At 35.4% G+C, this 26,586-nt stretch overlaps 2 protein-coding genes across 4 annotated transcripts in view; one reads left to right on the top strand and one right to left on the bottom strand.

The window, feature by feature from the left end:
- Positions 1-280: 280 nt before the first annotated feature.
- LOC128993908 (protein rogdi) lies at positions 281-22,236 on the top strand. The gene is made up of 7 exons (XM_054418012.1): positions 281-510; positions 4,946-5,017; positions 5,343-5,477; positions 10,306-10,463; positions 11,221-11,341; positions 13,648-13,857; positions 15,799-22,236. Exons 1-7 carry the CDS (start codon positions 475-477, stop codon positions 15,862-15,864), a joined length of 798 nt encoding a protein of 265 aa, XP_054273987.1. The 5' UTR covers positions 281-474; the 3' UTR covers positions 15,865-22,236.
- A 267-nt stretch (positions 22,237-22,503) lies between these two features.
- The window catches only part of LOC128993880 (NK-tumor recognition protein-like), a 36,545-nt gene continuing 32,462 nt past the window's right edge, over positions 22,504-26,586 (bottom strand). For all 3 annotated transcript variants that reach the window (XM_054417946.1, XM_054417962.1, XM_054417955.1), the window contains one exon: positions 22,504-25,949. In XM_054417946.1, coding sequence (XP_054273921.1) covers positions 25,696-25,949 — 254 coding nt within the window. In that variant the 3' untranslated portion in view covers positions 22,504-25,695. The remainder of the gene's footprint in view (positions 25,950-26,586) is intronic.

Genomic DNA, 26,586 nt, shown 5'->3' with positions numbered 1-26,586 from the left:
GCACAAGGCGGCCGTGGTACAAGAGTGATGTAAGTAAAAAAAGTAAAAAAAACCAGTGATAATATCGTTAACTTATGCTGTAGTTTATTTAACATAATATTAGTATGATTGTCTTTGGGCGAATAGCCATTGACTGTAGATAACCAATGGATTAACCTCAACATGCTCGATGGCTTTTTGTATAAGCCTTCACCCTTTAAAGAGAAACGTAATCTAAAAAGCACTTATGCTATTATAGCTCAGTAGTGCTGATGTCAGCTGACTACAGAGAAATTTTGCAATTCAGGCTGCTAGCTAGTGCTATGGAGAATGGGATGTCTGCTTCTGTCTGTTGTTGTCAATAATTAATTGGTTTTAGTGAGCTAGTTTCAGAATTTGTCAGGTGGGTTACAAGGGTTTACCGTTTGAAATTTAAGTGGCTTTTAAAAAGCGAACTATATTTGATCTACAAATTACAATTTTCGCTGCAGCATAATGGTGGATTCTGAAAAAGAAGAAGCTTTAAGCTTGGTAGGTATTTTGAAACATTCAACCAACTTACCTGTGAACTTAGCGGACCAAACTTGATATTATTGTCAATCCTAGGCAGGTATTTCAAATGACCCACTACACTACCCAATTGGGTCTGTCGCTAGCCTAGTGGTCTCAGACTTCATTTCAAGAGGGACAGTTTCGATTCCTGGCACATCCACAAATCATGGGTTTGGATCGCTTTTCCAAATATCGTTTGTAGACCTCCTTGAAAATGCCCCAGGTTTAGACAAAGACAAAAATAATATATCAACTGTTTGATCGAGGGATACAATATCTAATATTAAATGTAAAAAATTAGGTAAGTTAATTATTCAATATAGCCTAGGTGCCTCCTCATAAATTTCGGTAAGATTGTACATTATAAGGTGGCCATGAGAACCTATAGTAATTTAAATATCACCAGAAACTAGATTTTAGCCGAAAATAACAGTGCAAACATTTTTCTGCTCTCACAAATATTAACTGAACTACATACGGTCGTTTAAAGTTTTGTTTATTTTTGTAAGTACAGCCTAGCCTACTGAATATTTTTAGGCTACAATGTTTCTCACTAAAAACTTGCTAGCCTATAAGCTTAGGTTATTCATTTTCACTTGATTATGTGATTTAAAGTTAATATTAGACTCACACTAAGTTACTAATTAATAGGGTGATTAAATCATTTAAGGGCTGCACTTTACTTGACGTCCTACACTCATTCGATTGGTTTTTTCGATTCGATATATCGATTAATCGATTGCTTCATTCGATATATCGTTTGGTAAGTTAGGTAAGGTTAACCTTACCTAACTAACCAAACGATATATCGAATGAAAGAATCCAATGAAAATATCGAATCGAAAAAACCAATCGAATGAGTGTAGGACGTCAAGTAAAGTGCAGCCCATTTAAGCTATTTTATTAATATAACAATACCACTTATTATATTCCTAGATAGGCTTCCACAGTCACTTAATGTAGAATCGTGGTCTTCTGGCGACGACCATGTTAAAAACGATGAAACACTAACACTCACTGACGTTTCGGCCTCGATACATAGTGCCATTGATTGATTGATTGATTCTGTAGGGGCAGACCTTGTCCTGTTGCACGTCAGCCACTGATGGGCTTTTTGCGCTCCCCACATGGTACTTCAGAGTCCGTCAAACCTGAGTTGCTTAATGAACTCCAGCATCCTGTCTATGAGCTCCTCCTGAGGAAGGTGTCTGCCCCTTGTCATTGCACCAAGAGTACTGTCCCTTACCTCATTCAGAGCTGTGCAGTCATAGGTGATCAGCAGTCTCTTCTGATTGCCCACATTTTCTACATGCAGTGTCACCATTGTGGATCCTCAAGCGATGCAGGTGCAATTTCAGGAAGCCATGTCCAGTGACCATTCCTGTGATCTGTCTGAGTTGCCTCCTGTCTAAATGTAGAGCATTGGAGGCGTCTGGGAAGGGGAGAAGAGGGTGAGCTTACTTACCTATGGTGCTGAAGCCTAACCCATCTTTTCCTATGTTCCTCCTGAGCCCATGATATGACTGAGTGACATGCATGCCCACAAGAGATTCCACAGAAAGGCTGTGGTCCCTCGAAGTCTGAGGCTGACAAGACATTTGCTAGCCTGTCAGCCACCTCATTCCCTTCTATCCCTCAGTGCCCAGGAACCCAACAGAGTGTTACCTTGTTGCACCTGCCCAGGTCACATACCGCAGAAAGGCAGTCCCAGACCACCTTAGAATTGAATTCATAGGAGTCTAGCGCTTTGAGTGCAGCCTGGCTGTCTGTAAAAATGGAAATGTTGATGTCCCTGAAGCCTAGCCTCAGGTTTTCCCTAGCACATACCATTATCGCAGTCATTTCGGCCTGGAACACAGTTGGGTGAATGCCCATAGGAAGACAGATGTCCACCCCGTTCTGCACTCCATGAATTCCAGCCCCAGTCCCACTTCTTACTTTTGAACCATCAGTATACCATTCAAGGTCGCCTTGTAGAAGAGGATTCCCACCGCACATCCACTCATCCCTGGACGGAAGAAGGACAGTGAATGGTCTGGCGAAGAAGAATCGAGTCGGCATGTGATCCGAGGGCATGTCCATTACCTCCCCTCTTACTTGCTGAGTGATCCGAGAGTGACCTCAGGATCCTCCAACATCCAACCAAAGGTTTTCACACTGGAGTCTGTAGGCAGTCCTCCTCGCAGTGACCTTGACTTGCAGGTCAATCGGAGTGAGGTTGAGAAAGCAGTCCAGTGAGGCTCCCGGACAGCTGCTCATTGCGCCCGTGATGATGAGACAGGCGAGTCTTTGGACGGCAGCCAGATCTCTCACCGCCGACACCAAGTCCATCTTGGGCCACCACACGAGTGGTTCTAGGATTGCGGACCTGAGCCGAGAATACCTGGCCCCTAGAGACCCCCATTCCCGTTATTTTACCGTCCCTTACCCAGGGTTCCTGGATAAGGGCAAAGTCAAGAGCCCCACCCGCTGTACTCGCACAGAGTACCGCAGTGGCAGCTTTACTGTGCTGTAGGTTCGCCTGCAGTATTCTGATCGAGCACCTGAAAGAACCTTGAGCTGAACCCTAGTTATTCGAAGAAAATCCTCCAGCCCCTGTCCCTCAGAAACTTGGCACTCCCGCAGTCAATCGCCAGAACCAGAGTTTGGTGTTCCTCCTCACGCCTGCAACTGACCACTCTCCAGTCTCTGGTTGACAGTCCAGGATTCAGCTTCTGGACAAACTCAAAGATGTCTTTAGGGTCCTTCCTGGCCAGGATCCAGTCGGTATGAAGAAGGACCTTGGTTGGGAGATCTTTATGATCCCCCAAAATCACACTCGGCCCCCCCACGCCCACCGGACCCAGACCAACAGCCACCTCCTTGAGCCAATCTCTGGTCTCCTCGTTTCCGCACAAGACTGCGAGGGCACCTTTGTCCTTGTAGGTTTATAGGATCTGCTGAGGAGTGGCAGCCATAATAACCATCTCAAACAGTTTCTCCTGTAACAAGCAAAATTGTTCGTCATTGAACCTATCATCAGGATAGTTCTCCGGAACAATCGCCATCTTCCAGCCCGAAAGTTGGTCCTTGAAGGTCAAGTCCTTGCTAGCATCGCCCTCTGCAGTGCTCCTTGGCGGCGGGGGTGGGACATCCCACCTTCTCGGCCGCTTTGGGGTCTGATGCTGCTGCGGTGGACCTGAAACTCTTCGCATGGGAGAAATACCGGAAGCCCCTTCTCCAGCAGGACTAGGAGTTTCCTGCCTTTTCCTCTTGGGCTTGTTGACATACCCCTTGGATTTTTTGTACTCAGCTTTTGAAAGCCAAGTACCCTCGGCCTCCTTCCTTGCCCTAACCTGTGTCCTCCACACACTAGGGGGTAAAGATGGCCGTTGTCTTCTCTCCTGTTCTGGAACAGTTGCACATGCCTGGGTCTTTACGCTCAGATCCGGTGTTGTCACCTCAGAGGTAGAGCCCAGGGTTAGATTTGAATGAGCGCTTGAGTCAGCCACACTATCCGCCAAAGCTCTGTGTGCATCCTCAAGCATTTGAACATTGTTGATAACAAAATTTGATGGAGATCTTGCAATGAGGGAGCTCCTGGCGAAAGCCTCTTTGCCCCCCTCCGCCCTCGCCTCTGAAACATTGTCTGTTAATTTGCCCTCCTCAGAATCCATGGGCAAGCCCTCAATGAGGGCACCTGGGGTAGTTTCCGTCGTTTGATTACCAGACATCATAGCTTCTGAAACATACCAAGTTAGCAGTTTGAAGACCGTACCGTGTTCCATACACTCCACTCATCAATACCTACTCCAGCACCGCTGCACACATACCAGAACTGGAGGGCAGTGCAGCAGCCTTACCGTGATCCATTCACTCCGCCTGCTGCTCAATTGACACTGAGCCCGGACCGGTGTCCATCACCTCGGCCTCAGGTCATACTAGCGTCGCTGCTCCCCGACCCTAGGGCAGACATTCACTCTGCCACCATAGATCCGCTGCCTTTAGTGATAACAGTGGCACCCCATGTAGGCTGTGACTAAAGGACCCAGTACAGATTGTCTGACACACAGCGGTCTTGAAGGAAGGGGGCACAAGGGCCCACATCCCCCCTGAGGGGCTTACGCTTACCTCTCACCACCTACATAGTGCCATCTTCAGGGCGACTTGACTCCGCACAAATGAAAAGGGAGGGGATTTGGCTGGAAAAAGTATGACTCATCTGGTATCGTTCGATCATAACGAAACAAGGAAAGTTCTACAAACATATTTATCATAACATAACCGCCACAGCGCGCTATATCAGGGTTTCCTCCGTATAATATGAAAGTACTGTCTTATTTAGTGCCTTAATAAGATTATAGTTACATATCCAACATTGTTCGATATCCATAACCATTAATAAATAACCTTGATTCTCATTTCATTTTTACAGCAAAAAGAGTTTGAATGGGTTCTAAGTAAAGAAGTTCATGCTGTCCTACACCAACTCAATACAATCTTGGTGGTGAGTAAACTATACTTATTTTCTCATTTCAAGATATACATAATTGCATACATAATGCACACATACAGACACCACTTCAAAACCATTTTTTTTTGGGATTAGGGAGACCCAAAACAAATATATCCACTCAAACTCAAAAGTTTTGACGAAAACAGTTTTTTCTCCTTTATACTATTAAAGTAACTATTAATCTAAACTGTCCAATTCGCAATCACAATTAATTGCAAAGTCTGATTACTCAAACATTCAGACAGTAAATAATTTTGACCACAATTTTCCACTGTTAGCTTTTAGTAAAATACTTAGGTTGTATTATTATTTATAGGAATGTGCCCGACGATTCCCTTTGAATCTATGTGGCAGCGAGAATGTCCACAAAGAAGAGAAGTACTTCATGTCAGTGCCACCTGACCAGCTGAAATGTGTTGTTTCACTAGCTGGCGATACAATCACACAGGCGGTGAGTTTTTTATACAACAGTTATCAAATTTAGAGATCACTAAAAGAGTAGGTACCTGTCCTTCGCACGGGGTTGGCGTATAAGTATAAAATGCTTATGACAGTTATACTCGTGCTTTGCGTTTGAAAGGGAGAGGACATTTGAGGGAGTTTTTTGTTGATGCTTGGTTCAAATTGGCTATTGTCATAAAATAGTGCTGCACTCTGTTGGTAAACATTATAACTTTTGGTAAACATTATAACTTTTTAGTGCCGGTACTTGGTACTATTGAATATCATAGAACCAACTTGTGTAGTTGACACAGCTGGCAAAATACTTTAATTTTTTTTTATATGAATACTAATTAGGTAAACATGGGAAACTCCAGTGCCACTGGGGCAGAGCCCGAAAGAATTTTTGAGATAAGAATATGTCTATATGTTAATCAGGAATGTGAACTATCGTCATACCAAATTTCAAAGTATTTCAGACCAGTAGTAAGAGAAAAAAGCCCTAAGTCCCTAGAGAGTAAGTCAACTGCTGTAAACAGTTGTAAATTTCAATTGTTAGCATTCACATCATTACTCATCATACACTCATCTCCATTCATACTTGGCTTAAAATACCTAAGTACTTTGTATGGTCGCAATTTCATTGAAAAGTAATAAAGTATTGATCAAAATTATTTAACGGTTAATTTATTAGGTTAGGTTTTAGCTTATTGTTACATTGGCATCAAACAGTTCCACACATGAATGGTATAATGTTAATGTATAGTAACACAATAAATAGAGGAAATGATCGAATTACTTACTAAACAGCTGCATAATCTAAATTAAGCTAGAAGTAGTTTTGAGTGGTTATCTTTACATGAAAATTATTTTTGTTTTTTAGCTTAGTTTTTTAATTAATGATGCAATATGACTTGATGTGACTTGAAATGCAATTTGATTTGATTTGATGACAAAAAATATAGCTCATCGCACAGGCAAAGAGTGTCTACAACCCTCGCTTGGGTATAAAACTTGAGGTCGGGTCGAAAACAGTCACTTTGCGCACTAGTGATGAAATATTTAATTCCCAAAACCCATATAAATAAAATTTCATTAGACTCCCTGACACCTTTTAACCAGACATCAGTTTAACCGGACTACTTTTGGCAGAAAAATACATTGAAAATTTTTATCAGCACATCGGTTTAACCAGGGACTGGATTGGCAGAAAGTGGGGGTACTGAAACAACTTTTCTCGTGGGAAAGAATTTAAACCAGCAGGCAAGCACATGTATTGATAGTCTCGTTCATACAGTGTGTTTTTTAAATTGTAGTTGTGAACTTTTGTACTGACTGGTTGTTTGTTAGAGATTTAAAAGGTACTCATGCTTGACATCTGGTGTGCTATGTTTACAGAAATTATCCCAAAAAGTGCATAGTTATCTAATAATCATTATTGGCTTGTATAATATGCATTAGAGGTTCCTAATTTACGACTTTTAAGAACGTTGGTTAAAATGTAAAAACCGTTAGGCCTATGTTGCTTCGTTAGCTGGCTAAAGTCCTGAGGAGTCTGGATAAGAGGAAGTTTTTTTTTTTCTACTGTATCTGTATTACTTGCATCACATAGCCAATTTGACAACCTTCGATAATACCTTTTAAGTACACATTGTGTTCAATTAACTTCTCTATGATAACTAACGTACATTAGACAAACATTAATGCTAAGTCCAATGAAATACCACACTCTGACATATATAGATAAAAGTTTGTTTAGTACTTTAAGTATCATACAAAAATTATTATCATTTGATTAATCCAACTGTTATCTAATTATTAATATTTTCCATTGGCAAAGGTTAATAAAATTAGTTAGGACTGTGTTAGCTCCTGAAATTTTATGGTCTGCTTGTGTTTTGTCTTTGTGATTCGTCCATTGATTATATATCATGAAGTCTGACCAAAGCAATATTATTATCTTTTCTATACAGTAGAACCTCTTTAATCCAAACTAATTGGGACCGTGGGTAGTTCAGACTATTGAATAGTTCGGATTACAGAACATATTGTTGTCTTTACATAACAATAGCTAAAACAAGGCTAAAATGGATCGTAATTGTTATGAGAAAAGTTAAAAAAACGCTTTATAAAGTAAAATACAGTGTTTATTTAATACAGTAGTAAACATAGTGAACAAACAGTACTGTACATTAAATACAGTATACAATAAAGAACTACTGTACTGTGTATAAAGTACAGCAATGAGGTGTTCCGAGTAGTGGATGTTCGGATTACGGGGGTTCACATTAAAGAGGTTCTACTTGTGGAGTGTTTGTGAGTATTAATGAAATATTAAGAGAGAAAAAAATAGTAAACCATGTTTACAAGAAGAACAGAAAGGAATCTTTATTTTTACAATATTATGAATTTCAGATTTACAATGATCAGCTGTTGTTTTTAATATTAAATGTGAAGGCTAGTAGGAAAAATTATCTAAAAGAACTGAACACTAATGTATATATATATTTTAACAAAAATATGTTTCAAAACAAAACTTTTCTGTGGATCTCTTTCTCCCGAGCTCGGACTTGTACTAAAGAGTTATTTTTAAATCCATGTTTTGTCATTTTTATCTACAGCCTATATTTTGTTGAAACCATTGATTTGAATTTCATGTTATAAAGTGTAATATAGCTACCTTGTCAAATCTAACAGTTCAATTAACACAGCCAGTGAGTCACAAAAATCCCTGGTTATCAGCTGATAAACAATCTATTGATTCACAGACTACACACTGATAAATAAATAATTGACTCATAAACTACTCATCATTATAATAAGTGTGAGCAATAAATTGTTGTTAAGGGTGTTTAAAAAAATCATCCAATTTTGAAAAATCATAGCTAATCATCTATGAATACGATTTGATCGAACAACATACTGTTAGAAAGAGGTAATTTTCGAGTGTCGCGGGGTTTCTTCCACGTTGCAGTAGCTTCTATCAATGCCCAGCTCAGTAGTTGTCAAAATGGCGTATGCAATAAACGCTCTGAAATTTCAAATTTCCCCCATGTTATTCTTATGGGGAATAGCATTGAATAGCTCATCTGAACCATTTAGAAACGTGCTAGAGACTTGAAAATTGAAAAGGGTGTTGAACATCACCTTAAATTTCCGAGAAAATATTCAAAAGTCCCATTTTCAAATTTTAACCCCCCAAAAAATCCCCCCTTCACACCCCTTCACAAATAAAAAAGAAAAAAACACGACGTACTTTCAAAAATTTTCATTTATTTTCAAGTTTTCAATTGTATTCACAATTTTTTGCACATATGCTGTGCATCTAAAGGCTTGAGCACCTGTAAATGGTATGTACAAAAACTTTATTAGTTACTCTTTTATATAAATTTAACCTCATGTCCATATGATTATTAGTTTTCAAATTATAAACCTACGAAATTGGATGATTCTTTTTAAACACCCTGTATTTCTCTTTTGTCAGACCAGTTCAGTACTCATATGCTCAATCGAACTCCCATTCCTACCTTTTATTGCTTTAATTCTCAATTTAGTTTCGCCTTGTCTGCTTTCGTACGCAAACATCTATAATTGGAATTCTAACAAATGGAAACAATAATTATTGTAATTGTACTGTCCGATCCCATCTGCAAATCTCACCAAAAATGTACTCTTCAATAGTTGTTTACTTTAATGTAAACCAATGCTATAATCCACTTATCTATCAATACAGTTATGATAATTGCACTACTCAACCAATTAAAGTAAAATTCAACCCAAAGATAAGCATCTGTACCAAGAACAAAATTTTTCCTTTGATGTATTAACTTTTGGGTTTTACCCAATGTATTTTAAAGCCTTTCAAAGATGGAGTTTTGGGAAGTAGTTATTGTGAAATCAAATAAAAATCTAATTTATTCATATATGTTCGGATAAAATGAATAGAGTCTGTAAGAAATGTAACTTATAGGCTATTCACAATATTATGTTTAATTCTTGAAAGGAATAACATGCTTTTTCTACTAAGAATTTCTTAAGTTTCAAGTAAAATTTTCTGCTAAATTGTTTGTTCTTGGGACTGAAGAATTCTTAATTGGAATAAGGACTTCCTCTAATCCATTGTTGTAAGTTTTGAATAAACCACCATGCAAAAAGTTATTTGAAAACTTTTATTTAAGTCACCATACAAAATCAGTACTGTATACAATTTGCTACCTGAATAACAATATATTGGCTCATTTCAACAGTAAACCTAACGATATTTCAAGTCTGTTAAAATACCTTAATGTCCTTAAGTACCTTAATGTCTTTATTCCTTATTTTTTAAATTATTAATTTAGAACTATTCAATTACCATTTTGTTGGTTTTTTACCATTTTCTTATTTTGTGTTAATGTTGTCTAACCATGCAATGTGTGTGCATGGTTTTATTTAATATTAAGCTTCATTGATCCATTTTCAAATTAAAAACACATCATCACATAAAAAAAAAAACGCCATTTAAGGAACTAATCTTTTAATTACAGTGATTATTAACTCATTTTGCCTAAAACCCATAGCACAAATGCAGACATCAAATTGAGTGAACACAAACAGTGAATTGACCACAAAAAGTTATTATTTTAATTTTTCAACCTTTTTTATCCTAGTCCCCATCAATTCTGGTGGTAGAAAATGTACTCTACTCCCCACTAAATAGACTGCATCCCGTTCATCTCTCTTTACTCATTGAGTCCTGTTACAATTTTCAACCATTTTACATCCATAAAAATATTTCAGTAGGTCACAAATTTGCCAAGCGAGACGGCATAAAAAATTACTGTAATGTCAAACCGCAGGACATAAACTTCCGAGTCCAGCGACAGCAGAATCAGAACTACAGAACGACTATTGGAGGAGACAACCATTGGAAGTTGCATCAGATACAAGATGCTGCCAACCATCTACAGCTGGCTCTCCAGCTGCTCGACAACATCGAAAAGGACTACGCCTTCAAGTGAGTGAATAAAATATCACCATAAACATACTCCCTGATTTTGTCATCCTTATGAATCAGCTGATACAATATTAACGGTAAATTAAAATACCCTGTCAACCAAAATAAAGGCGGTGAGGCAGTTTTGGATAACCTTTTCTTGGGTTGATCAGTTGTTGAATTTTAAAGGCTATTTAAATTCAAAGAGACCTAGAATAGTCGTCTTTTATGTTATTTCAGTTACTGTAATCTTAAAATTTACAACTTTACACTCAGAACTTATTTCTTAAAATAATTAAAAATAATTTTCTGAACTTTATTTTTACAGTCGTTATTGCGACAATGGCCAAGTCGAGCCAACTACTCACACCATGACGAAGAATTCTTGTCGCATTTATATAATTTTTCCAATTGATTAAATGGTTTTGAATTCGTTTAGCGGTTTCTGGATTTTGGGTTAACAGGGTTGTTTTGTTAAATAGGGTTTAACTGTGTGTTTGAAAAATGTGAAGAAGGTTTACAGGTAGTCTGCCGCTAGAATTTCTGTAGTCTTCGGAAGGACTTGTACAAACAGTGTTCTTCTTGCATTTAAGAGCCTAAAATTAGCTAGGCTTAACCCACCAGCAAAACTTCAAAGAATAACACAAATTTGTTAAAAATGATTTTTAAAATAGTATCAATAGTTGTTCTGAAAACAGATGCATCAGATTAACACTTGCTAAATAAAGGAATTTTTTCTATTTATTTAGCAATTGGGTCATAGCAAAATATGTTACAGTTCATCGGAAGAAGTTCTTCACATCCTCGGGAACATGCTAGGTTGTCTTCAGAGAGGGAGAAACACACTTATAGTTCCACGGAAAAAGGCAATGGATGAACTGATGAAAAGCCGTAATATGGTATGTAAACAATTCACACACAAAGGTATAGTTTATTAAATTTTTTATTTACCACAGTGTCGTGTGCAATCCCGGTTACACTCGCTAATGCCATCAACTTCCACTCAAGCTCGACACTGTTTGAGGTGGGTCCTCTCACCCGCTAAAGGTGCATTGTCCCTGAAGCGACTCTTGCGATAGTAGCTGAGCGACAGTAGCTCAGCGATAGTAGCTCAGCGATAGTAGCTAACCATGACATTGTCCCAGAAGGGATTGTTCCAGAGCGATTCTGTTCATTAGTTTGCTGACTTTCGAGTGAATTGGTGCTACTGTATAAGTGCCATGACACCAGCTAATTTTAAAACATTTTTATTAGCTCACTTTCTTGTCCGGTACAAACTTTGCAATCAATAACTAACTTCCCGACGAGCTAGAGAATTTAAACTTTAAAAATAGCTCACAAATGGATGACAATGCAATAATATATCATTTAATTTTCATATTTCCCTTGGGCTAAGCCCCATGGGCTTACAAATTTTTCATGTTTAAATTTTGGAAGAATGTAGACCTAAATATATCAATTGAAGTCAGCTGTAAATACTAAAATTTGACGGTTCAAAGTGCAGAGGTTAAGAGGTACAGGTTCTGCTCCCGAGAGATTCTAAATATAAAATAAGCAGCTCAAAGGAAAGATAAAACATATGATTACAGATAATAAGTGTTTGGTTATGTATTAACAGACCATGTAAAATAGATCTAACATATTTACACATTAAAGACTAAAATGTAGCCTATAAAATAATTATAAATAAAAATAATTTTAAAAAATACCACGTTTTTAAAGGCACAAAAAAGTAAAAATAATTTATAAATATGTGGAGAGAATAAATACTTGTAAGATTTAAAACAAAAAAGTGGGGCGCATGCAATGGATAATAATAGTTCAATAGGTGAAGATAATTGTAAAATTAGTATGCGCCCCACGTTTTTCTTTAAATCTTCAAGTATTTATTCAATACATATTCTGTACTTTATAGTGCGTTTAAAAACGTTGCATTTTGAAAAAGTTTTTTTTATTTATAATTTATAATAGTAGTGATTTAATATTATGTAGATATCTCATATCTTCTTTAGGGGTAAAAAGTAGTTTTGTATTCTTTGAAGACATTACGACCAAAACCCGTCCACTACAAATCGCTCAGCGACTGCGACTCTGACTCCCCTCAGAGCAGACCCGCTACAGTCGCTGTGTTCAGCTGCTAGCCGCTCCAGTCGCAGTCGCGTCAAGGACAATGGTCCCATTTGAAACAACGCTAACCAGTGCTCAGCTACTATCGCTGAGCTACTATCGCCATAGACAAAAAGAATTAAATATAGACCGTCAGCTGTGCTGCGGTTACCATAGGTTCTGGCGCACACCGCTAGGATCGCCTCAGTAGTTACAACATACGCGCTACGTAAACTACAGCGGTGTGCGCCCGAACTTATGGTAACCGCAGCACGGCTGACAGTCTATATTTAATTCTTTTTGTCTATGCTATCGCTCAGCTACTATCGCAAGAGTCGCTTCAGGGACAATGCACCTTAAGCCACACACTAGTTAGCTTAATATGAATAGCACACAAACTGGAATTGGATATGCGCATGTAGGAGACTACACTCGACACTGCAACACGTCAGTCAAATCAGCCCCCTTGTCACATGACAACTAACGACTGACCTAGTGATGGAATGTGGAACTACCACTGGCAGGTGAGATTCAACAAACAACTTGAGCCTCAGAAGGTTAGCAGTAATGGCTACTGTGCCAAAATATGCTGTGACGAGCTTCACCATCGGAAAGGGTTTAAGACTTTAATCCTTTCGACAGAAATTTGGGTGAAAATCAGTCAAATAGTGTACCTATTTGATCAGTAGGAATTTCCAAATGCCCTGTAATACCTTCTGTGTATTCTTTGATCAATATTCTTTGTCCAAATGTTTTTCTTTTGTACTCTATTAAGGTCGTATATTTGCTTGTTTTTCATGTGCTATGATTCTGTGTTTACATTATTTACCTTTTAATTTCTTCACCATCATTGTAACCCATAAGCCTAATGTTTAAAATTTGTAATAATTAGTTTTAAATTATGTATGCATTATCAAGATTGAATTTGTTTCTTCAAAAACCTTCCCCAAATGTTTACTTCAATTTCATTAGTAAGTTTGGCTGAAATATATTCAGCCATTATTGCATAATACGGTATGAAAGTTTGCATAAGGCCTGACTCAATGAGGCTAAACAAACCAGAAAACAAGTTAACCTCAGAACATTTGTCTTTGTCCAGAAATCGCTGAAGCCAAATCTACCGGAAGACGTGGCCATCAGCTTCTACATCCAGAGTCACAAGCTAGTGTTTGCCGTGTACCATGTGACATCAGTGCACGGGACTATGAAGTTCGACTGCCACTCGACTGACGCCTCGGTGCCTTGGCTAAACGAGGTTTTGGTTCTGTTCACCGTAGCACTGCAACTCTGCCAACAGCTCAAGGATAAGGTGAGGAGTCACACTATAGTTATGGACAGCCTATGTTGGACCAAAGAGTTGGGTCTATGTCCTAAGCCGGGTGTTATTCACAGGTACGGCAGTCGGTCCTTTATTTCTGCCGCTTGACTTAGTTCACATTAAAGGGGACTAGTGTGACTGGGATAACCGATGTTTTTGAAACATCAATGTTGTTTTAATTTGATGGTAGGTGACAGCTTGGTTGTTACATCAATAATTTTTTACTTCAATGTTAGGTGACATATTGTTTGTTACATGAATGTTTCTGACAAACATGGATGTTTCTGTAGCTGAATTTGCAGTAATAGCAATATTTTCACCTACCTAATATATTTTAGCTGCAAAAATCCTGAATGGGAGTGAGCTGGGAAATCCCGCCAATCACCAAAGCACTTCTAGTGAGATGTAACGTAATAATTTACAAATAAAAAAAAACTTTTTAAAACAAAACGTTTTTAAACGCACTAAAAAAGTAGAAAACAATTTATAAATATGTGGAGAGTATAAATACTTGTAAGATTTAAAACAAAAAACGTGGGGTGCATGCAATAGATAGTTTACAATTACCTTCACCTATTTAACTAATGTATTGTTATTAATTGCATGCACCTAACGTTTTTCGTTTTAAATCTTACAAGTATTTATACTCTCCACATATTTATTAATTATTTTCTACTTTTTAGTGCGTTTAAAAACGTTTTGTTTTAAAAAAGTTTTTTTATTTAAAAATTATTTTTTACTTTTTAGTTTTTAATGTATGTGAATCTACTTCAAGCATCTATATCAGATTAAGACAGAGGCATGTGGGAAATCTAAGGTTTATTTGAGTTTCTTTTCGTATAATTATGTATTGTATTAGATTGAATGTATGGCCTATCTACTAACTGTAAATATATCAATTTATTTAATTTATTGTTTACTTTATAGAATACTAAATAAATAACAATTGACATTATTAACAAACACCTTTATATCTGCAATTAGTATCAGATTGTTTATCTTTATTTTGAAATGTTTGTTTGTATAAAGAATCTCTTGGGAGCATAACCTGTACCTCTTAACCTCTGCTCTTTGAACTGTCAAATTTTAGTATTTACAGCTGACTTAAATTAATTGATATATTTACAGTCTTTCAAAATGTAAACATAGAAAATTTGGAAGCCCGTGGGGCATAGCCCCATTTTCCAATTTTTGTACTTTTGGAAGTATGAAATTGAATGATATAATATTGCATTGTCATCCATTTGTGCGCTATGTTTCAAGTTTCAAGTCTCTAGCTCATCGGGAACTTAGTATAAAATTGATTGCAAAATTTGTACTGGACAAGAAAGTGAGCTAATAAAAACGTTTTAAAAAACAACTTTTGACTAGAGCTTAGTAAAAAAATAAACTAACTGAAATTATCTTTATGCCAATTTTAATTCATAAAGACTGATACTTTATACTTCGATTCTTGCAAATGTGAAAGAGTCCGTTTGGTTGATTAGCTTAAGCGGACTAAAAACAGACATAAGACAAAACTATTGAAAAACCATTGATAACATTGATGTTTTTTACCCAGAAAACATTGATACTTTCATTATATTGATGTTTACAGTAGATGGTGTTGTTACTCTCCCTTTTACTTGCTCCCTTTTATCTCATACCAACCTAAATGAGAAATTAGCTGTGTGATTAAATATTGCTTGTTTAGTAAAGGGAATGTAGCTTAAGCTTTTTTGTGGTATATTACTGGATATAAAAACAAATGCATATGTCGAATTATGTCATCACATTATTAATGTTTTTAGTCAATTAGTTAGTTTTATTTTTCTTATATTAGTAATTCTGTTAAAATTAATTTTGTCTTCCAGTGAAAAAAATAAAGGAAACAGATAAAGGACTAGTTTTTGTTGTAGCCTTTGATTATCCAATGATGAACTTTTATTTCAGATTTGTGTGTTCGCCCAATACAAGGACTTCACAATCGGATCACGCCCACAGTCCAGCATTGCGTAGTGAGGAAAAGTAAAATTGTTGTACTTAAATCTCGTTGAGCAATACTTTCCTTCTCTGATATTATCTATACTACTAGTCATGACAAGGCTATTTTTGCTCAGTGGTCCTGAAATTGGCGTCAGCGAACTTAGTCTTTAAAGACGCAAATACAGACAAGATGTCTATAGGGTGAAACCCTGGGATATACTCAGGGCCGGTTCTAGGAATTTTTCAGAGCTAAGCGAACACCCGAATCAGCGCCACTTAGAATTAACTTAACCCTATTTGTGAATTTTTTCCCAATAATTTTGGGAAGAATTTTTTTTATAAGTTTAGGTAGAAGAATACTAACTTGCAATAAAAGGCTGTTTATTATTCGCAGAAATGTGACATTTATACACTTTTTCTCATCATATAAACTATAGCAAAACCAAGGACACACTAAAAAAAACAGGCCGTAATGTAATGCTCGTCAAGCATGACGTCACGATAGAAGACGGCAATGACGTAATGTTTGCCGTTTGTGATCAGCTGCTTGTTTTAATCTTTCCTTGGCAAATAAATAAATAAATACCTACGTCATTGCCGTCTTCTATCGTGACTTCTTTGGGCTGACTGGACTCGCCACCAGGGGCCCATTTCATAATAAACTACACGTTACAAGTTACAACTTGTAACTTGTAATTTCCATTAGATTTGCATTGGGCGATCAGCTGATTTACTAATAATATTAGTTTGTACTTTATTATGAAATGGGCCCCAGATGATTTCTACAAAAGTCTACTCATTGATTTGGCTTTTTTTCTTCCTCTTCCAAATTCGCCTTACGCTTTCTATGATAAGTGCCAGACGGTTTCTTTTTTTCTGCCATTGTTTTCATAGTTTCGGCTCGCAATATGTTTTACTCACTCATTCAGTTTGTACTTTCTTTTTATTTAATGCGCCAATTATAAATTAAACTTAAAACTCTCGTAATAATTCGCTTATCAACAATCATGAATCAAAACAATGCCAATATGATACCGATACGGTATAGGCCCACGCACGATTACTAGAAAAATACCGGTATGGATCATAAACATAAACAAATGACGTTTTTGGCCCGAAAATAAACATTATTTAACATTGCTTAAATGGAACTGCCAAAACATATGTTCAATGCTATTAGTATAGGATTCGGGCCAACAACGTCATTTGTTTATGTTTATGATCCATACCGGTATTTTTCTAGTAATCGTGGGCCTACGTATACAACTAGTGCTCTGCTCTAGGATCAGAGGCAGAAAGGAGTGAAAGAAAGGGGAAGTTTCTTGTTGTGACAAGTGGCGCTGCGCGCTTGCTTATCTCGAGCATGAGTGATTCGTGAAATGAAACCCATAGGTGCCGCACTGGCGCTGACGCTGCCGACTGCCGAGCGTCAGCTCAGTTCAAATCGAAACTGCAAATGGCATTGAGTCCTTGAGTTGTAGTGCTGTACAAATATACAAATTTTCAAGTGCTGTTGGTACAAACAGAATAAATGCCTTTATTGTGGTGCTTTGAATACTTGAACTCTGAGCAAAAATAAACAAAACTACGTTGTTCACGTAAAAAAAATTTTCCGTTGGCACCACGGCGCCACTTTTTCGTGGTGCCATATGCGGCTGCGTAGTTCGCGTATGGGTTAAACCGGCCCTGGATATACTTGTATCTATATTACTTTTAATCCAATGTAAATTTCATTCTTTTACATGTTTGGATGGTAAGGAAGGATCGAAACCTAGTAGGTATCCTCAAAGAGGTATTATTACCACTGGCTGTTAAAAAAACTCCCCTTTTAAGTTATGTTAACATTGCAATGGGTGAACTATAAACAATTTTGCTACAGCATCCTTAACATTTCTCCGCAGTACAACTTACATGGGAATTTAAAAAAAATTTTGCTCTTAAGCCCTGTTTACATGGTGTACAAAAAAATGTTCAAATCATCCCGTGTCAACAATATGTTTTAAACAAACTTCGGTGTCCACACAGCTTAAAACAAGTAAATCAATATCAACACTTCTTGTGAAAAAACAATTTTCTGTCACTAACACCATAATAACTAGCTTTCTTTGGATTAATGTAAGATTTTGTTTAAAAAATGTGTTGTAAACTCTGCTATAAATGCAGCTCAAAATATTGCGTAGCACAAACATTTTGTACCACAAATTTTATACCCAAACATTTAAAAATCTTGAAAGTAACAAGCTCTAGCAATTTTGTCAAAATTGTAACATTCTATTTTAATTAATTAGTTTATTGTTTTAATTCAGGTTTATATGTATAGATTTAGTTTGTAAATATTTGTATTGGTTTTCACAAAGTAACCAGACAATACATTTTGAAGCTACGTATTATAATTATTAGTTCATGTTGGAAAAAGTTTCATAATTAAATTTGGAAATTTATATAACAAATATTTTGTTTGTAATCGTATAGGCCTTCCTTACAATGAAAATATTCCTTAAAGGGGGTATATTTACTAAGATTGTTTTTGCAATAGTACATTAGACTATCCAACACAAGTAGATTACTCATCCTTATATGTAATACGTAAAGGCGATTTCTACGAAACACTACTCCTCTGTTAATAATGGACGGATTTTTACAAACGATGTGTCAAAATTAAGTATTTTTTGTGTAGACGCCCCCTTTCCCCAATTCATGTAATAAAAGTCCTCGGGCTTTGCCCCACAGGCTATCAAAATACCAATGTATTTCTTATGAAGAAAAGATTTTGTTTACTTAAACAGACGAAAGATTTATACTAACTAGTGTCCCTGTTGCTCGAATTCGAGCAATTGCTAAGTATTACAGGCGTCATTTTAAATCAAATTTCAACCAAGTCAGCAAATGTTTGTAGCAAACTGTTAAATTAGCAAACTTATTGACTGTTTACAATTAACATATGCTCTTCTTCTCACTTTTGATTTCTGACAACAGCTGGAGTTTCATAAAAATTTTTGTTTCCAATGTTAATCTTATGGAGAAATACGAAACTTTAAAGGGCTCCAGGGCCTCACTCTCTAATTATATCCCTAAAAAGAAAGTTTCCTGCACAACTTCATGTTACGCTCTATCCAATGACACCAAAAACATGACAATCGGTTCAGTAGTTTCGGAGGAGTAATTGTCACAAAAAAACTGCTTGCGTATTAAATAAGTACGAGAGGTCGTCCAGTGGTCGAAACTCGACCAAAAATATGTAATGTAAACTTACTCACTTCTCTATTTTCACCCCACACTGTAAATAAAACATGTGATTGGAATTTCTTCCCTTTGTTTTGATTTTCTGTTTACATTTTGTTGTTATTTCGTCACCATCATGGCAACCCATATGGTCCATGTTAATTTTTTGAAGTTTTCAAATTCATTTTTTGTGCTTATTTGTTAGCCTATTTAAATTTATAAAGGGATTCTGCACACCTACAGGAAAATAGCTTTCCAACGGTATGCGTAGATTTTCCCTACGATGCACACGAGCTGAGAAAAAAGGTTTTAAAGAAACATGCTTGCCTATTAATATATAGATAGATATAGATTACAGCTGTTCATAGTAAACACTTGATACACACAAGAGCTTTCATTTTCAGATTCGATAACTGGAGTGGAATGATTGATTACACATTATCTTTGAGTTGACTCTTTTAAGTCATTGGAAACTTTGATTGTTATTCGTTTTGAAATAACGCATGTATTACTTTGCAATTGCTCGAATTCGAGCAACAGGTGCACTAGTCTCTTTGTAAAATTTGCAGCTCCCTTTGTTTGTCTAGTTCATGTTGGTGACACTGGGCGCTAGTGTTGACAAAATCTTGTTTCTATAATTTTAGGGAAAATTTCATGGTTTGTGCTTTACTGTTTGGTTAAATAACTAGGGGTCGAGTTATTGTTTATAATTAGATTGTTTGATTTGGTTAAACAAGGTTTTAAAATAACTGAATTACTGTAACAAGAAACAATTTGTTAATAAAAATACAATCCTGGCAGGACCGAACGGAACTAACAATGAAATCTTCGAATTTAGCAAATTTATTCTTACTATCCTATACTTATAAAATTTGATCACAAAACTTTTCTTTTCCCCATAGCAGCAAACCTAAGTACTCGTTTATCTAATGTTATTTCAATAGGGAGTGAAATATAATGTCTTGTTTAAAGAAATATTTGAGTAAAAATCCATTTAAAAAAATTGAAATTTGCTTATATATTTGCTTATTAGTGTGCAGGTTTGCATTGGCGCAGAGTCCATCTTTACTGTATGTTTGACCAACTAAAATTTCTTTAACAAGAATTTGTGTTCGTTAAATAAGGGAAAACTGATAAAATTAGACATATAAATGCTGGAGCTCAAATGTTAAACAACCTGACTTTTGAAAGGATTGTTTGCCCCAAAGGTGATGTTGAGAAATAGCTGAAGAGGGCATGGTCCTAGAACAGCCTCAGTCCAGTGGGGTTTTGGCTCCTAGGACTGAATCCTCCCAAAACTAACTAAGGACAGCTCCTGTACTTAGTCACGTATCTTTGTATACAGCATTAGTAATTCTATTTTTTAATCCAATTTTCTAAGTAAAAAAAAACAATAATAAACCAACTAACACATTGTATACAAAGACATCCTCACTCCACGGCCCCCGGGGCAATTTTTGCCGTACCTGGACTGTTAGGAGTATAAACAAAATTTTAGAGATATGAATTATATTTTATCTAAAATTACAAAATGCTTTATAAATATGTGTTATGTCCTTCAGTTAGCTTAAACACATGTTTAGGCTTTTATTTTCAAAAATTTTTCCCGGGCCCTTTTTTCACTGATGTTTTTGTACCCTCCAAACCCATATGTTTACCCCACAACCCAAAAACGATGACGAGCTGACACTGCATGGGGCGCTGAGGATAATTTGATGCAAACCAAAATTGGCTCTCTGAGAAATCCTAGTGAGGATCCCTAGTATCCGAAGTAATTTTTAAAAATCCTTTGGTTGTTGTAGTGTTACTATTACTGGTATTAGGTCTGTGTGGTTATAGGTATAATTATATACATAAAAAAAAGGTGAAATCGTAGAATTACAGGTTTTAAAATGAAGATAATCAATTTAACGTAATTTAGAATTAGTACTTAAATGTCAATAGGTCTGGTCATATTATTGAATTGCACTATCTAAGTAAGGTAAAATGTTATTATTCAGATTTTTTTTATTTTTGCTTCAACGCAATAGACTTTTATTAAATTAGTTCATACCTAGGCTTATTTTATTATAGGTACCATAAATAAAAATATTTGTACACAATTTTTGGAAATGTCCGTTAGCTATAATGATTATGACTGATTGTGGCTGATTTGTCCACAAATAATTAGATAAAAAGATTACATATTCAAAGGACTTAACTATACACATTATACTTACAAATTGTAAATTAACTAATCATCTGCCGTAATTTGTGTCTTTGCTGTCAAATGTCAATTCCGATCAGATTGTTAATTGTTGTTACTTGTGTAGACTACCAGTATTTTAAATATATTGCACTTGTAGATAGGTTAGATGTATGTTAACGGAACAAGTGTGTTACTTAAGTGCTGATCTGCTTAATAGTTATCACAATTTATATGTAATTTAGTATATGCAAGACAATTTCATTATTTTGTATATAATTTTAATTAGTTTTTTAGCTTGAGAAGGAATTATCTGGTTTTCTTAGTAATCTTAGTTTCAATACTTACTGCCATACGATCGATATATTTTTGATTAAAACTAAAAATATAAAGGTTATCTTTTATTTGTTATTCTCAAGTCTTAGTATTGTCACAGAGAAGTAATGAACAGAAGTTACACTCCATGGTACACTTTAAATGTGTCTAGCAGTAGTGCTGGTGTCTAGGGTAAAGTCCAACACCACCCCACTTGGTCCCATGTACTACAATGGTGGAGGAAGAAATAATTGTGCCTTTTGCAAAAGGAATTTCCGAACAGTGCTTGGTTGTCATATAACTTGTTTCCTCTGTACCTCACTTCTCTGTGATATAGGTAGTTGATGCAGGTTATGATTTGTAAAACAGATTGTATCACGTTATTTTGTATGAAAAATTGTTAATAATAACAGATACAAGAAGTTTTAAAAGTTTACAAAATTTGTACAGCACAAACGTTTTTCCAATCAAATTTTTTCAAAATTAAACAACAGTCGGAAAGATAGTATTTGAAGCTTGGTAGGTTAGTAGAAAAGCTATCTGAAAGTATTAATTTAGTTTTAAGACAATAATAAGTGTTAAGAATGGATGTTATTGTAATTTGGCTGTGAGAAAAAGATGTTTTCTCCCACATGTTTGCATTGTTGATTGAAAGCAATAAATTTTATTGTTGACAATGCTTAGTTGGAGTTTTGTATCTTACTGTCAAACCCTTGCAATCTCATATTGGTTATAAACAAAATCTTTTAATTTTTTATGATGTTTAGACCTTTTAAGTTTTACTCTATTTCAGTTTATTAAATATTTAAATTTATTTCATAGTTCTCAGAATAAAAAATCAAGATCCCAAAATATGCCGAACTTGAGGCAAAATATACAAAGGTATAAGATAACAGTAAAATAAATTAGCCTATTCACAAGGTTGAGAAGGGAAAGAAAAATACAATTAATATAAGACCAAATACTTTTAATATAAAAGTCACAACTCAAAATGCAATATCTTTTAATATAAAAGAAAGGAGAAAAAATGACCCTCTTCCTAGTGAGGAAATTTCTTACGAAATAATGCAGTACGACCTAGTTGAGCCAGAGATAACAAAGCAAAAAATAATCATAAATTTAAACATACATTTTCATAACGGTTTTCTTAACATCTGATGCCTCACTTAACAAAACATTCCTACACAGAATAAAGTGTTTTTCTCTGAATGAAAAAAAAATTGTGATTACATATTTTTACAGGCTGGCTGACTTGATGAGGTTGTACTCTAACATCGATAAAAACATAAAATAAATAATTTGTCTACACTGTTAACAAATTATGGGTTAAATTTAACTTACAAGACTAAAATTTGTCTCTGTAGATGAAAAATGCAATATCAACACTGTAAAATAATTAATTTAGAAAACAGTTTTTGTAATTTCAACTTTCAAGTTTCAACTTGTCAGAAAATACCCAAAATTAGAGAGATCTGTACTCTCACTAGCGTAACAAAAATAATCTAGAACAAGTTAACATTAGAAAATAGTAACAATTTTCAAAAGCGTATTAGCACATTATTAACTATATCACCAGTATAATTTACAAAACTGTGCTCCTGTATTATATTTTACAGATTCTCTACAACCTTTGTATTGTATCCGCTTGCCTGAATTTCATGAATACCATTTGATAACTTCATCAAACTAATTTCTCTAGCAGCATGAAATGGAGAACTCACCGAACGATGCTTTCACTGCCAGATCAATCAAGAACAAGCCAGTAAAAAACCACATCATCTCCCAGAAGGACTTGATGCAGTTAGTGTCTGTAGAAATAATAAAGCTTGAGCAAATACCTGAAGTGGAAGAAGTCTGGCAAGGATAATGGTTTTATACCGTAAAAGTCTCACGAAGAGACAGTTGCATGAAATAGCTAGATGACCAAGTAAAGACTGGCTTGAATAATATTGGTTCATAAGAAATTTTTTTGTGATGGGCATCATTCGGTTAACCATACACTTGTATCAAAATGGAATACAGAAAGTGTTGATAAATCATGTCAACTATGAACCCTCCAACTGGCATTTTGTAGAATCTGTAGTGGCAAGGAAATTTTTGTGATTTCACAGAAATAATTTTGAAAATTAGTATAAATTCAACCATATTCTTGGATTGTGCATAATATAACAAAGAATTAAAAAATTGTAAAACTATAAATATTTATAAAGTAGTTTTCAAAGAAAAGTAAAAAGGAAAACTTTGTTTTATGAACAGGAAATTATTTATGTGAAATCCAAGAAAATACAAAAATAAAACAACCCTGGTAGGCCTAAACGGATTTTGCAGTACCAAATGAATTTCGCAAAAAAATCTACAATAAGAAATCTGAGCTACACAATTTAGTGGAGGCTATGCCATTCGAAAATGTAATTTTCCTAGGGATAGCCTATAAGGTGCAACACTTTGCTTGACATTTTTGTTCAGTAGTGTGCTCAATTACATTTATCGGTTTGTGATGTAAAGTAAAACTTATCTTTCAATTTGTATACAAATTATTTAATTTTACAATGGTTTTCAACCATTTATTTGGAGTTATAAAACCAACTTAATCACGGCCATTAATAGTCTGCCACTACAGACACCAACTACTGCAACTTTTATAGTCACTCTGCCAGTTAACGAGTTTAAAGCTTAAACACAGCACTCGGGGAAGCTCAATTACCACAATAGCAAATTTGGCAGTACAATGCATCTTATTGCTACACTTAATATTTACACATCTAGTCATCACAGCTCTTAGACTAAGTTGTATAACTAAGAAGTCAGTCGTTTGGGTTTATAGGTACCAAACGTAAAATGTACACAGAAAAATTAAATTTTTTACAATAGAACTAATGAAATAATACAATAAAGAAATAATAATAAAAATAAATACATTGCACACATTTTCAAAGAAGCAAATCTATAAAATAGGGTTCCAAACTCACTTGAATGGTTTGAATGATTTATATTGTAAATCCCCATAAAGTGTGGTTTACCTACCACATTCAGTTTACAATATGAATAAAAGCATATTTGAAATTCATTGTTCGTTTTTGTCTGCGGTTTGGAGTGTGATTGCAGTTAAAAATTTCCCTCAAGTTAATCAGCTTACAATTCACACCTAAAAAACATTGTAAAGCTTGTTTGTCAGCAGCACCTTTGAAAGAAAGCCCATTCTATAAATTAATCTAAGCCTAAAGCCCTAAAGGAATTTATATTTTTAATTACTATTTGTACCGGTGCTAGGTTATAAACTTAAAAATAACTTCTCAATCATAAAAATCTGTTAAGCAGAACAAAAGAAAAAGAGATATTACAGCAAAAACACTTATCACATTTATTTGATAGATGATCCAGCAGAGAGGCAAAGTCGAGGAAGGGAACAGTTGGAGCACGTGCAGGTAAATCAATATCGGCTCGATACTTATCATCGTGACGCAAAAATACTAACAAACAGAATAACAAACCTCAGTAAGGTTAAAACTATTACATTTCCTAAATTAACATTATTTTAATACAAAAATATAAGCCTAATGGTTATAGCGAACAAACACAGGCAACAATATAAAAATTTGTTTAAGTTCAAGGTTAATTTTGCAGTAAAGACACACTTCGATCTAAAACATAGCAAATCAAGCTAATGCATATATTTCTGTTGAAATTTGAATTGTTGAAACATAAAAAATTGTTAACAAACATTAGAACACGTTAGATTTTTCTAAATTATAGCTTGAGAAACAATTACTCTCATTGATATCAGCTGTTATCAAAAATAGCTATTTCTGTACAGAGTGATGACAAGGTAATTTCTTAGGACTTTGCCTCCTCCTAGCTTTTGATTTGGATGCTGCGGACCAACTAACTTTATAATGGTTTAAATGTGAATTGAATTGTAATTCAACAGCTGATTACCTTCAGTTAAATTTCCAACCATAGATTGTTACAAGATTCAAATGAGTATATTAGTTTGAAGAGTTTGAAAGTGTTTGAAGAGTGGTTAGCTTTGAATGGGCTAATCTTAATGGTATGGATCAATAATCAACATATTTTAAGTGTTATAAATTAGAAGTGTTATTAATCAGACAAATGTTTAAAAACCCGTTTGTGTGATTTTCTTCTCATTCAGTTGTGGCATCTATAACTCGCATCCACTGCAGTACTACTTTTGAGGCCGCTGCCTTTGCTAGCTTCTTTTGAGAAGCTGTTTTGTAGGTTATAAATCTATAGTCAATTATATTCATGCCAAATCTAAATCCTTTGTTTGTGGGAAGCAGCAAATAAGTTGGTAATCCCCAGTTCTGTTGAATACAAATTTCGTGAAGGATTTGCACTGGCGAATATCCATTACGGATCTTGCACTGATTGAGTTCAACTGCAAAATCAAACATAAGGTTTTTTTTTTAAACAAAAACAAATAACAATAAATCTAGCGATTGTATGAAAATTACAATACATCTATTTATACTATAATAAAATTGAGGTAGTGACTGTCTGTCTGTCTGTCTATCTATCTGTGCGGCTGTCACGACTAATTAACTAAATCGATACAGCCAAAATTGAGCACAAAGATGGTCCACATATCTAGGAATGTCATAGGCCTATTAATTTCCCTGAGTTCCTTGGATGTCCATAGTTTTGAGGTGAGGTTTTCAAAAGTAAATATTAATTGGTCTCCATGGAAGCATGAAAAATGTCATACCTTTGCGTAAACAACCAAAACTGCCAAATGCTCATTTCACATTTTCAGATAGCTGATCCAAAGAAATTAATAGCTATTTACTTTATAAGAGAGTTTTTACATCACGCAGGTGAATGTTGTGCAAGTGGAAGCGAGTGGCATAATTCACCTAAGTGATGTAAACACGCTCTTGCGTAACGTGTAACGTACAAGATTTTACCACTCACTTCCGCTTGTTGCACAACATTCATCTGCGTGAAGTAAAAACGCTCTTACTACACTTGTAAGGTAAATAGCTATTACAACTATGAAGTAGGATTATTTAATATTA

The sequence above is a fragment of the Macrosteles quadrilineatus genome, unplaced genomic scaffold (genome assembly GCF_028750875.1).
Source record: "Macrosteles quadrilineatus isolate MER2022 unplaced genomic scaffold, UCM_ALF_1.0 Scaffold_1__1_contigs__length_201487025, whole genome shotgun sequence".
NCBI classification, from domain to species: Eukaryota; Metazoa; Arthropoda; class Insecta; order Hemiptera; family Cicadellidae; genus Macrosteles; species Macrosteles quadrilineatus.
The sequence above is the reverse complement of the archived record's forward strand: the minus strand, read 5'-3'. Positions and strand labels throughout refer to the sequence as shown.